This window comes from Nannobrachium achirus (genome assembly GCF_963921795.1).
Source record: "Nannobrachium achirus genome assembly, chromosome: 24".
Taxonomy (NCBI): Eukaryota; Metazoa; Chordata; class Actinopteri; order Myctophiformes; family Myctophidae; genus Nannobrachium; species Nannobrachium achirus.
In genome coordinates, this window is record NC_137831.1 from 32,013,418 (window position 1) to 32,027,633 (window position 14,216).

General features: G+C 40.8%; 1 protein-coding gene across 1 annotated transcript in view; it reads right to left on the minus strand.

Annotated features, from left to right (window-relative positions):
* The window catches only part of LOC308280224 (NACHT, LRR and PYD domains-containing protein 1b allele 3-like), a gene marked incomplete at both ends in the record, with an annotated part of 94,366 nt that extends 80,588 nt beyond the window's left edge, over window positions 1-13,778 (minus strand). The window contains 6 exons of the mRNA XM_080720486.1: window positions 11,339-11,504; window positions 11,565-11,847; window positions 11,938-12,282; window positions 12,370-12,798; window positions 12,931-13,012; window positions 13,729-13,778. Coding sequence (XP_080576612.1) covers window positions 11,339-11,504; window positions 11,565-11,847; window positions 11,938-12,282; window positions 12,370-12,798; window positions 12,931-13,012; window positions 13,729-13,778 — 1,355 coding nt within the window. The remainder of the gene's footprint in view (window positions 1-11,338; window positions 11,505-11,564; window positions 11,848-11,937; window positions 12,283-12,369; window positions 12,799-12,930; window positions 13,013-13,728) is intronic.
* Between the last annotated feature and the right edge of the window lie 438 nt (window positions 13,779-14,216).

Sequence of the window (14,216 nt, forward strand, 5' to 3'; positions counted from 1 at the left end):
GCATACATGATTTAGAGGCAGAAGAATAATTTGCATAAAACTGCAATATTCATTGAATTTATTAAAAAAGCATGTTTCAATTTTTAAAAAATCCGATCTGACAGATCTTTAGATATCGGTCCGAAGTTCACTTAAAAAAAGTTTTGTGCACGTGACGCGAACATTCCAGAATAAAAGCGGGTTTAAGCGTTTCACAAACTGCTCAAAATGGCGGGAAATCTAAGGGCGGAGCTTACTTAACAAAGACACAGATGTCTTTCGCTCGAGCCAAAGCACGCGTGTAAGCAAGTTGCATGACTTCAAACGAAACGAGTCATGACTTATGCCCGTTTGAAGTTTGAAATTTCAAACGCTTCGTACAGCGCCCCCCTTTGGCCGATTGGAATAAAATTGGTTTCAGTGATACTTTGACTAACCCTCTACATCTTTGCCAAATGCCATGAACGTGTAACTTTGCATGTATGATTTAGAGGCCGAAGAATAATTTGCATAAAACCGCAATATACATTGAATTATTAAAAAAATATATTTCACTTTAAAAGAAATCCGCCGAGATAAATCTGACCGTATTGGTCCAAAGTTCATGTGAAAAAAGTTTCGTGCGCGTAACGAAAAAAACCCAGGAGGAGATAGATTTTTACTGTTTTTCATATAATTCCGAATTGTGGGAGACCTAAAGGTCAGAGGTCAAAAGTCAGAGGCTAAAAGTTGTTCGGCATGAGGAGACGCATACGTGTATACAGGTTTCATGCCTGTACCTCAAACACAGCATGAGCTATACCTGTTCAAAGTTCGCACTTTCGAAGGCTTCCTACAGCGCCACCATTTGGCCGATTGCTGTAAAAAGTAATAGCACACGTCGCCACTGTAAGCTGAACACATTGATGTTTTTATTTTCATTTTCTCACTAAGTATGTAGGAGTTGAAAGGTGCCAAAGTATTGAGGAAAACTTGATATAGTATATAAATAAATAAATAAATAAATAATGACAATATCTAAAGTGTGCTCGCCTTTAGGCGAGCCCACAACTAGAAAAATATTGTTCCTTCGAAACAATTGTGGGCTCGCTTCAAGCCAGAAAACAATGGCTATAAAAGCACAAAATGTCAAGATCGCAGGCAGAGCTCTCCTTGACGTTACTGACGTCAAAGATTGGTCCATTTTGTTCCAAAAATGTGTTGTGCAAAAGTTGACCCGCTGGTGGCGCTATAACAGGCCAATGTGAGAAGGTTGGTATCTGTTCCTTGACCTATCGGGAATGTGCTTGCAAGATTTCACGCACATCCCAGGCTGTGTTCATGATTTGAGGTGTTTTTGGCTTTGGACACTTTATCGCTGCTTGCAGCTATATTTATTATTATTATTTTATAATTTTTTTGTGTGCACTTCATAGGCATGTTAGATAAAGGTCCTTAGATTGCGTGTAGAATGTTTCATGCAAATTGCAAAAAAAATCCTAGAATAAAAACGGGTTTAAGCGTTTTACAAACTGCTCAAAATTATATAGCGCCCCCCTTTGGCCATTTGGGGTAAGATTGGTTTCAGTGATATTTGAACTAACCCTCTACACTATTTTGTCATGAAAATGTGACTTTGCTTGTATGTTTTAGAGGCAGAAGAATAATTTGCATAAAAATGCAATATTGTTTGAATTATTTAAAAAAGCATGTTTCAATGTTAAAGAAATCCGATCTGACAGATCTTTAGATATCGGTCCAAAGTTCACGTAAAAAAAGTTTTGTGCACGTGACGCGAAAATTCCAGAATAAAAGCGGGTTTACGCGTTTTACAAACTGCTCAAAGTTGCGGAAAATCGAAGGGCGGAGCTTACTTAACAACGACACAGATGTCTTCCGCTTGAGTCAAAGCACGCGTGTAACAAGTTGCATGTCTTCAAACGAAACGAGTCATGACTTATGCCCGTTTGAAGTTTGAATTTTCAGACGCTTCGTATAGCGCCCCCCTTTGGCCGATTGGAATAAAATCGGTTTCAGTGATACTTTGACTAACCCTCCACATCTTTGCCAAATGCCATGAACGTGTAACTTTGCATGTATGATTTAGAGGGCGAAGAATAATTTGCATAAAACCGCAATATTGATTGAATTATTAAAAAATTATATTTCACTTTAAAAGAAATCCACCGAGATAAATCTGACCGTATTGGTCCAAAGTTCATGTGAAAAAAGTTTTGTGCGCGTAACAAAAAAAACCCAGGAGGAGATAGATTTTTACTGTTTTTCATATAATTCCAAATTGTGGGAGATCTAAAGGTCAAAGGTCAAAAGTCAGAGCGTAAAAGTTGTTCGGCATGAGGAGACGCATACGTGTATACAGGTTTCATGGCTTTACCTCAAACACAGCATGAGCTATACCTGTTCAAAGTTCGCACTTTCGAAGGCTTCCTACAGCGCCACCATTTGGCCGATTGCTGTAAAAAGTAATAGCACACGTCGCCACAGTAAGCTGAACACATTGATGTTTTTATTTTCATTTTCTCACTAAGTATGTAGGAGTAGAAAGGAACCGAAGTTTTTTGATACTTGCACTGACTGCCTGCCTAGTATAGAAATAATGACAATATCTAAAGTGTGCTCGCCTTATAGGCGAGCCCACAACTAGAAAAATATTGTTCCTTCGAAACAATTGTGGGCTCGCTTCAAGCCAGAAAACAATGGCTATAAAAGTACAAAATGTCAAGATCGCAGGCAGTGCTCTCTTTGACGTTACTGACGTCAAAGATTGGTCCATTTTGTTCCAAAAATGTGTTGTGCCAAAAGTTGACCCGCTGGTGGCGCTATTATAACAGGCCAATGTAAGAAGGGTGGTATCTGTTCCTTGACCTATTGGGAATGTGCTTGCAAGATTTCACTGACATTGCAGGCTGTGTTCATGATTTGAGGTGTTTTTGGCTTTGGCCACTTTATCGCTGCTTGCAGCTATATTTGTTATTATTTTTCTTTTTGTGTGTGTGTGCACTTCATAGGCATATTAGATAAAGGTCCTTAGATTGTGTGTAGAATGTTTCATGCAAATTGCAAAAAAAATCCTAACGGGTTTAAGCGTTTCACAAACTGCTCAAAATGATATAGCGCCCCCCTTTGGCCAATTGGAGTGAGATTGGATTTAGTGATATTTGGACTAACACTCTACATCTTTGCCAAATGCCATGAACATGTTACTTTGCATGTATGATTTAGAGGCAGAAGAATAATTTGCATAAAACTGCAATATTCATTGAATTATTAAAAAAGCATGTTTCAATTAAAAAAAAAAATCCGATCTGACAGATCTTTAGATATTGGTCCAAAGTTCACGTAAAAAAAGTTTTGTGCGCGTGGAGCGAAAATTCCAGAATAAAAGCGGGTTTACGCGTTTTACAAACTGCTCAAAATGGCGGAAAATCGAAGGGCGGAGCTTACTTAACAAAGACACAGATGTCTTCCGCTCGAGTCAAAGCACGCGTGTAAGCAAGTTGCATGTCTTAAAACGAAACGAGTCATGACTTATGCCCGTTTGAAGTTTGAATTTTCAAACGCTTCGTATAGCGCCCCCCTTTGGCCGATTGGACTAAAATTGGTTTCAGTAATACTTTGACTAACCCTCTACATCTTTGCCAAATGCCATGAACGTGTAACTTTGCATGTATGATTTAGAGGCCGAAGAATAATTTGCATAAAACCGCAATATTGATTGAATTATTAAAAAATTATATTTCACTTTAAAAGAAATCTGGTTGATCAATCTGACCGTATTGGTCCAAAGTTCATGTGAAAAAAGTTTTGTGCGCGTAACAAAAAAAACCCAGGAGGAGATAGATTTTTACTGTTTTTCATATAATTCCAAATTGTGGGAGATCTAAAGGTCAAAGGTCAAAAGTCAGAGCGTAAAAGTTGTTCGGCATGAGGAGACGCATACGTGTATACAGGTTTCATGGCTTTACCTCAAACACAGCATGAGCTATACCTGTTCAAAGTTCGCACTTTCGAAGGCTTCCTACAGCGCCACCATTTGGCCGATTGCTGTAAAAAGTAATAGCACACGTCGCCACAGTAAGCTGAACACATTGATGTTTTTATTTTCATTTTCTCACTAAGTATGTAGGAGTAGAAAGGAACCGAAGTTTTTTGATACTTGCACTGACTGCCTGCCTAGTATAGAAATAATGACAATATCTAAAGTGTGCTCGCCTTATAGGCGAGCCCACAACTAGAAAAATATTGTTCCTTCGAAACAATTGTGGGCTCGCTTCAAGCCAGAAAACAATGGCTATGAAAGCAAAAAATGTCAAGATCGCAGGCAGTGCTCTCTTTGACGTTACTGACGTCAAAGATTGGTCCATTTTGTTCCAAAAATGTGTTATGCAAAAGTTGACCCGCTGGTGGCGCTATAACAGGCCAATGTGAGAAGGTTGGTATCTGTTCCTTGACCTATTGGGAATGTGCTTGCAAGATTTCACGCACATCCCAGGCTGTGTTCATGATTTGAGGTGTTTTTGGCTTTCGACACTTTATCGCTGCTTGCAGCTATATTTATTATTATTATTTTATAATTTTTTTGTGTGCACTTCATAGGCATGTTAGATAAAGGTCCTTAGATTGCGTGTAGAATGTTTCATGCAAATTGCTAAAAAAAATCCTAGAATAAAAACGGGTTTAAGCGTTTTACAAACTGCTCAAAATTATATAGCGCCCCCCTTTGGCCATTTGGGGTAAGATTGGTTTCAGTGATATTTGAACTAACCCTCTACACTATTTTGTCATGAAAATGTGACTTTGCATGTATGTTTTAGAGGCAGAAGAATAATTTGCATAAAAATGCAATATTGTTTGAATTATTTAAAAAAGCATGTTTCAATGTTAAAGAAATCCGATCTGACAGATCTTTAGATATCGGTCCAAAGTTCACGTAAAAAAAGTTTTGTGCACGTGACGCGAAAATTCCAGAATAAAAGCGGGTTTACGCGTTTTACAAACTGCTCAAAATGGCGGAAAATCGGAGGGCGGAGCTTACTTTACAACGACACAGATGTCTTCCGCTTGAGTCAAAGCACGCGTGTAACAAGTTGCATGTCTTCAAACGAAACGAGTCATGACTTATGCCCGTTTGAAGTTTGAATTTTCAGACGCTTCGTATAGCGCCCCCCTTTGGCCGATTGGAATAAAATTGGTTTCAGTGATACTTTGACTAACCCTCCACATCTTTGCCAAATGCCATGAACGTGTAACTTTGCATGTATGATTTAGAGGCCGAAGAATAATTTGCATAAAACCGCAATATTGGGGTAATTATTAAAAAAATATATTTCACTTTAAAAGAAATCCGCCGAGATTAGTTTGACCGTATTGGTCCAAAGTTCATGTGAAAAAAGTTTCGTGCGCGTAACGAAAAAAACCCAGGAGGAGATAGATTTTTACTGTTTTTCATATTATTCCGAATTGTGGGAGACCTAAAGGTCAGAGGTCAAAAGTTAGAGGGTAAAAGTTGTTTGGCATGAGGAGACGCATAAGTGTATACAGGTTTCATGGCTGTATGTATAACACAGCATGAGCTATACCTGTTCAAAGTTCGCACTTTCGAAGGCTTCCTACAGCGCCACCATTTGGCCGATTGCTATAGAAAATAATAGCACACTTCGCCACTGTAAACTGAACACATTGATGTTTTTATTTTCATTTTCTCACTAAGTATGTAGGAGTAGAAAGGAACCGAAATCCCGTCTACTGTTGATTGCCTGCCTGATAGATAAATAATGACAATATCTAAAGTGTGCTCGCCTTATAGGCGAGCCCACAACTAGAAAAATATTGTTCCTTCGAAACAATTGTGGGCTCGCTTCAAGCCGGAAAACAATGGCTATAAAAGCACAAAATGTCAAGATCGCAGGCAGTGCTCTCTTTGACGTTACTGACGTCAAAGATTGGTCCATTTTGTTCCAAAAATGTGTTGTGCAAAAGTTGACCCGCTGGTGGCGCTATAACAGGCCAATGTGAGAAGGTTGGTATCTGTTCCTTGACCTATTGGGAATGTGCTTGCAAGATTTCACGCACATCCCAGGCTGTGTTCATGATTTGAGGTGTTTTTGGCTTTGGACACTTTATCGCTGCTTGCAGCTATATTTATTATTATTATTTTATAATTTTTTTGTGTGCACTTCATAGGCATGTTAGATAAAGGTCCTTAGATTGCGTGTAGAATGCTTCATGCAAATTGCCAAAAAAAAATCCTAGAATAAAAACGTGTTTAAGCGTTTTACAAACTGCTCAAAATTATATAGCGCCCCCCTTTGGCCATTTGGGGTAAGATTGGTTTCAGTGATATTTGAACTAACCCTCTACACTATTTTGTCATGAAAATGTGACTTTGCTTGTATGTTTTAGAGGCAGAAGAATAATTTGCATAAAAATGCAATATTGTTTGAATTATTTAAAAAAGCATGTTTCAATGTTAAAGAAATCCGATCTGACAGATCTTTAGATATCGGTCCAAAGTTCACGTAAAAAAAGTTTTGTGCACGTGACGCGAAAATTCCAGAATAAAAGCGGGTTTACGCGTTTTACAAACTGCTCAAAGTGGCGGAAAATCGAAGGGCGGAGCTTACTTAACAACGACACAGATGTCTTCCGCTTGAGTCAAAGCACGCGTGTAACAAGTTGCATGTCTTCAAACGAAACGAGTCATGACTTATGCCCGTTTGAAGTTTGAATTTTCAGACGCTTCGTATAGCGCCCCCCTTTGGCCGATTGGAATAAAATCGGTTTCAGTGATACTTTGACTAACCCTCCACATCTTTGCCAAATGCCATGAACGTGTAACTTTGCATGTATGATTTAGAGGCCGAAGAATAATTTGCATAAAACCGCAATATTGATTGAATTATTAAAAAATGATATTTCACTTTAAAAGAAATCCACCGAGATAAATCTGACCGTATTGGTCCAAAGTTCATGTGAAAAAAGTTTTGTGCGCGTAACAAAAAAAACCCAGGAGGAGATAGATTTTTACTGTTTTTCATATAATTCCGAATTGTGGGAGACCTAAAGGTCAGAGGTCAAAAGTTAGAGGGTAAAAGTTGTTCAGCATGAGGAGACGCATAAGTGTATACAGGTTTCATGGCTGTATGTATAACACAGCATGAGCTATACCTGTTCAAAGTTCGCACTTTCGAAGGCTTCCTACAGCGCCACCATTTGGCCGATTGCTGTAAAAAGTAATAGCACACTTCGCCACTGTAAACTGAACACATTGATGTTTTTATTTTCATTTTCTCACTAAGTATGTAGGAGTAGAAAGGAACCGAAGTTTTGAGGAGAACTTGATATGACTAGTATAGTATAGTATAGAAATAATGACAATATCTAAAGTGTGCTCGCCTTATAGGCGAGCCCACAACTAGAAAAATATTGTTCCTTCGAAACAATAGTGGGCTCGCTTCAAGCCGGAAAACAATGGCTATAAAAGCACAAAATGTCAAGATCGCAGGCAGTGCTCTCTTTGACGTTACTGACGTCAAAGATTGGTCCATTTTGTTCCAAAAATGTGTTGTGCAAAAGTTGACCCGCTGGTGGCGCTATAACAGGCCAATGTGAGAAGGTTGGTATCTGTTCCTTGACCTATTGGGAATGTGCTTGCAAGATTTCACGCACATCCCAGGCTGTGTTCATGATTTGAGGTGTTTTTGGCTTTGGACACTTTATCGCTGCTTGCAGCTATATTTATTATTATTATTTTATAATTTTTTTGTGTGCACTTCATAGGCATGTTAGATAAAGGTCCTTAGATTGCGTGTAGAATGTTTCATGCAAATTGCAAAAAAAAATCCTAGAATAAAAACGGGTTTAAGCGTTTTACAAACTGCTCAAAATTATATAGCGCCCCCCTTTGGCCATTTGGGGTAAGATTGGTTTCAGTGATATTTGAACTAACCCTCTACACTATTTTGTCATGAAAATGTGACTTTGCTTGTATGTTTTAGAGGCAGAAGAATAATTTGCATAAAAATGCAATATTGTTTGAATTATTTTAAAAAGCATGTTTCAATGTTAAAGAAATCCGATCTGACAGATCTTTAGATATCGGTCCAAAGTTCACGTAAAAAAGGTTTTGTGCACGTGACGCGAAAATTCCAGAATAAAAGCGGGTTTACGCGTTTTACAAACTGCTCAAAGTGGCGGAAAATCGAAGGGCGGAGCTTACTTAACAACGACACAGATGTCTTCCGCTTGAGTCAAAGCACGCGTGTAACAAGTTGCATGTCTTCAAACGAAACGAGTCATGACTTATGCCCGTTTGAAGTTTGAATTTTCAGACGCTTCGTATAGCGCCCCCCTTTGGCCGATTGGAATAAAATTGGTTTCAGTGATACCTTGACTAACCCTCTACATCTTTGCCAAATGCCATGAACGTGTAACTTTGCATGTATGATTTAGAGGCCGAAGAATAATTTGCATAAAACTGCAATATTTATTGAATTATTAAAAAATTATATTTCACTTTAAAAGAAATCCGCCGAGATTAGTTTGACCGTATTGGTCCAAAGTTCATGTGAAAAAAGTTTTGTGCGCGTATCGAAAAAAACCCAGGAGGAGATAGATTTTTACTGTTTTTCATATAATTCCGAATTGTGGGAGATCTAAAGGTCAGAGGTCAAAAGTCAGAGGCTAAAAGTTGTTCGGCATGAGGAGACGCATACGTGTATACAGGTTTCATGCCTGTACCTCAAACACAGCATGAGCTATACCTGTTCAAAGTTCGCACTTTCGAAGGCTTCCTACAGCGCCACCATTTGGCCGATTGCTGTAAAAAGTAATAGCACACTTCGCCACTGTAAACTGAACACATTGATGTTTTTATTTTCATTTTCTCACTAAGTATGTAGGAGTAGAAAGGAACCGAAGTTTTTTGATACTTGATATGACTGCCTGCCTGCCTGATAGATAAATAATGACAATATCTAAAGTGTGCTCGCCAGGTACTGGCGAGCCCACAATGACAATATCTAAAGTGTGCTCGCCAGGTACTGGCGAGCCCACAATGACAATATCTAAAGTGTGCTCGCCAGGTACTGGCGAGCCCACAATAATGACAATATCTAAAGTGTGCTCGCCTTATAGGCGAGCCCACAATTAGTCTTTCTTCAGGCACAACCATTAGGTAAAAATGTTCAACATTTCTAAATGTACTGGTTAGATTGTCACGCAACTTGTTGATCACATTTATTCTCCCACAGGATTAAAACTATGGCTTTTGCTGACCCTAGGACGAGGTCGCGCCAATTCTTGGCCATCTGGCCAGACAGTGATGTATATCAGACCAGTTACCCATATATGGAGACCCCTGCATGATAGTCAACAATGTGATGTCAGAACATGCACATATATGGGCATTACCAAATGTGGGCATTCCCAGATATGCGCTTAATATTGATGACATCAGGACAGGGATCACCATATATGGGCAACTGGTCCAATATACATCACTGGCCAGATGGCCAAGAATTGGCGTGACCTCGTCCTGGGGTCAGTAAAAGCCGCGGTTTTAATCCTGTGGGAGAATAAATGTGATCAACAAGTTTCATGACAATCTAACCATCTAAAGACCCTTGTTAGATCTTTAACTCCTGAGAGCTTAACACAACTAGTGCCTCTTAATCTGAAGGTTGCTTGGTGCCTCGGTGCCACGCAGTTTCCTCCATAGGCCGCCGCTATTATTTTGAAGGGCTGGAAGGGGGTTGTTTTTGTTTTTTTGGATTATCACTTGACGGCAACGATTACGTCATCTAGTCACATGACAGTGTGGGACAAGAAGAGGAAAGATGGCTGCGCCCTGCCTTGTGCCTTGTTTACATTTAGATCTGCTGCAAAATGTCTCAAAATGGCTATTTTGTTTAAATGAAGTTTCTTTATGGGCCTCTCCATTGACTTAACATTGAGGAGCTTCACTTCGCGTGCACGCCCAACGTGCGTTGTAAACAAATCGCCGACATTACCGATGCGGGCGGGACCGGAGCGACGTACAGTAAGTAATCATATCTTTACTGTATATACAGTAAGATTCACAGTCCTCACCGTCAACGGCGCCATGGTATTAACCCTTTCAATGACGGTGAGGACTGTCAACGGCAGCAGAACAGATAACATGGAACCAAATGGACCCGCTTAATTCTGGGACATTACACAGCGCTTGAATCATTGTGATTTGCCTCTCATCTTTCATTGCCTTTCAACAAAACCCTGTTTGATAAACATGCCTGAGTACAGAGAATGCGAAAGTATTGTAATCGGTTCAATTGCTGTCCTTCCAATGTGCGGAGATTTGGCAGGAAAAGCCATGTGTGCGTACACCCACCACCTTCAAAACAGCCCTGAAAATTAACCTTTCAGGAGGACAAAGGTGGAGGTAGTTATCACTTGAGACGGGCGAGAAGTGATCCCCCCCTTACTTCAACCCCACCCACACTGTTTTCCCCTACTCTGTTCATATACTGTAGTGTATGTTGATGAATACCAAGGACCCCAACGGAAAACAAGACCACAAGTGCTTTTTTGGTGTGTTCCTTAGACTATGTGTTGTATGGTAGGCTACTGCACTTGCACTGTAAAATATTCAATCAATCAAACGACCCAGACAGGATTTAAAGTAAAAATCACACCCAATGTGAAGTGAGCGGTGGTCATGCTTGCATAACGTCTTCAGACTAGGATATAGGTCTAGGATGTAATTGGTGATGTAATACAGGCTACACACACACATTGATATGGCAAAACGCTGAGGAAAAAGTGGCTACAGACACACGCACAGCCACTCTATGGAGCGGTTTACCACCGCTCAAAAATGTATGAACCATACAGTATATATTGAAAATTTTAAATAGCTGATCGAAAAGCTCACAATGCGCTGCAACACGTTATGAGCTTGTAGATCGACTATTTCCAAATATCTACAGTATAAAATGAAACTGTGAGTGTGGTTGCAATGCTGACGGTTGCTGACTATATTCTACAGTAAGATTACTGTCATGTGAAGCCCGACCAATTGATTCCCTACTGATTCCCACTCCCACTGATTCCCTATTGATTTCCTATCCCTGCCATTTCCAATTGTAGCGAAAAAGTAGAAGTCTTTAAAGTTTCCCCAGAAAAGTTACCCTAGAAGCTTATAAAGTTTCCCCAGGACTATAATGTGTTGCCCTGTTGGGAAACCACACTAATTAAAGTGTTCAACCATTCCATATTTAGCTGGGGACCCTCTGGAACTGGACCCTTGGGGGACCCTGGACCACTTTTTGAGAACCAATGTTTTATGTTAACCATCATTTCTATTCACACAAATACTAACCGAGCCCTTCTGCAGTTCCTCACAACTGGGATCAGTCTCTGTCGCCCGTTTAATGATGTGTTGTATGTGTCCAGGTACAACTCATCCAGAACCTCCTCTGACATCTGCAGCATGAAGGCCAGAGCTGAACACTGGGACTCAGACAGTGTGGTCTTTGATCTGTCCCCTGACTTCAGGTACTGTTGGATATCCTGAAGTACTGAGTGGTCATTCATCTCCATCAAACAGTGGAAGATGTTGATCATTCTCTCAGGAGAGAGATCTTCAGAGGTCATCTTCTTCAGGTTGTTGATGACTCTCTGGATGGTCTCTGGACTGTTCTCTGTCTGACTCAGAAGGCCCCCTAACATACTCTGGTTGGACTCCAGTAAGAGGCCATGAAGGAAGCGGACAAAGAGGTCCAGGTGTCCATTTGTACTCTTCTGGGATTTCACCATGACTCCCTCCAGAAAGTCAGGCAAGGAACAGATACTGTATCTTCCCAGGAACGCCATCGGTACCATGTTCTTCTGTGTGAAACAGTGTAACAGGTAGACTGCAGCCAGAAACTCCTGGATGCTCAGATGAACAAAGCTGTAGACTGTTCTCTGGAGGCTCACAGTCTCTCTCTGGAAGATCTCTGTGCACAGTCCTGAGTACAGTGAGGCGTCTTTCACATCAAGACCACAATCTTCCAGGTCTTCTTTGTAGAACATGGTGCTGCCTTTCTCCAGATGTTCAAACGCCAGCCTGCCCAGCTTCAGTAGAACCTCCCTGTCCATCTCCATGAGCTGCTCTTGATTCAAATCATGACTCTCATCATACTTCTTCTTCCTTTTTGTCTGAACCGACTGGAAGTGGTTGTACATCTTAGTCAGGGTCTTGGGCATCTTGTTTGCTTTCTTTTTCTTGTCTTCATTCTTTACCTTGCTTGTCTCATCATACTTCAGATTCTTCCTCTTTGTCTGGACCGACAGGAAGTGGCTGTACATCCGAGTCTGAGTCGTGGGCAGCTGTTCTGTCTGTTCTGTCTTCAACATGTCCTCCAGAACGGTAGCGGCGATTGAACAGAAGACTGGGATGTGACACATGATGTGGAGGCTCCTTGATGTCTTCATGTGTGATATGATTTTGCTGGCCAGCTTCTCATCACTGAATTTCTTCCTGAAGAACTCCTCCTTCTGGGGGTCTGTGAACCCTTGTACTTCTGTCACAATGTCAAAACATTCAGGAGGGATCTGATTGGCTGCTGCAGGTCTGGTAGTTATCCAGAGGAGGGCTGAGGGGAGCAGATTCCCCTCGATGAGGTTTGTCAACAGCAAGTCCACTGATGAAGTCACTGTGACATCAGAAACTATGTCATTGTTGTGGAAGACATCAGAACCAATGCGAATGTTCTTGAATTTCAGCGAAAACCTGCTTTCATCCAGACCATCAAAGATGAAGCCAACTTTCCAGTCAGCGAGCTGCTCTGCTGTGACCTTCTTTAATTCTGGGTGGAAACGATGGATCAGTGAGAGAAGACTGTGCTTCTCATTTCTGACCAAGTTCAGCTCCCGGAATGAGAAGGGAACTAGGAGAATGACATCTTGATTTTCCAAACCCCTTGCCCAGTCCAGAGTGAACTTACGCACAGAGAATGTTTTTCCAATGCCAGCGATGCCCTTGGTCAGAACTCTTCTGATGGGTTTGTCTCTGCCAAGGAGGAGGGGCTTGAAGATGTCACAGCATTTGATTGGTTCGTCATGGAGGGTCTTCTTCTTGGAAGCTTTCTCAAGCTGCCAGACCTCGTGTTGGGTATTAACCCCTTCACTCTCTCCCACTGAGATGTGGAGCTCTGTGTAGATGCGGCTGAGGGAGGGCACTTCAGTAACGTATGTCACACGATCAAGACGGTTCAAACCGACCTTATAAACCTTTAAATCCTCCTGCGGACTGAGATCTGCTATGAGAAGACAATGAAAACAGTTTAAACATTCAGCTTCATTCATAACCTAACATTCTTACAGCTGTGTGTGGACATTATTAATGAAATGCCCTCCTGTCATGTATGCATGTCAGTAAAAATGATAATTATTGCAAACTGTGTCCAGTCTTACTTTGTCTACTTGTGGTTTGACGAGACGTCTTCAGTCCAGGTGTCACACAAGTCCTCTTTCTGTGGACGAGACGGAGATATGACTATATCATATGCTTAAATGAAGTATGTGCAGTGTTCAGCAGTAACGAGTTACTTAATAATATATTACTGTAATATTATTACTTTACCCAGTAACGAGTAGTGTAACTTATTACTCTGCCAAAACGTACTAATATTATGACATATTGCTCATCCAAATAACGCTGCTTTAGTCGTTACAATGAGCGTGATTTGTTTTTGTTTCTGACCAAGATAAAAGCGCTCTGTTCACTGTATGGGTCTATGAGCCTGCACTGTGGTGTGTCTGTGTCCAGCAGACATGCTGCAGATCTGTGGAGCAGTGCATTTTGAACCGGTAGAGGAGGTTGTCACAATCGCAAAAATAACACATTTACAAGCTATCAACACTGTGCGATGGTACAGGATGTTAGCTTGTAGATCTCTTCTTTTTAATCATGGGCTACAACAGCCAGCTGCATGTTTTGGCTTATAACTGTTGAACCGTAGGTCATGAGAGGAGAGAAGGAGTCCCGCACACTGTCTTCACTTATAACTTTATTCAGCAACGTTTCGGTCTCTTCAGACCTTCATCAGGATGCTGATGAAGGTCTGAAGAGACCGAAACGTTGCTGAATAAAATTATAAGTGAAGACAGTATGCGGGACTCCTTCTCTCCTCTCAGTATCTATTACTCTGTTCCAACGCACCTGTCCTAGTAGGTGTGCAATAGGACCTCTCTTCTAAGTTTGAACCGTAGGT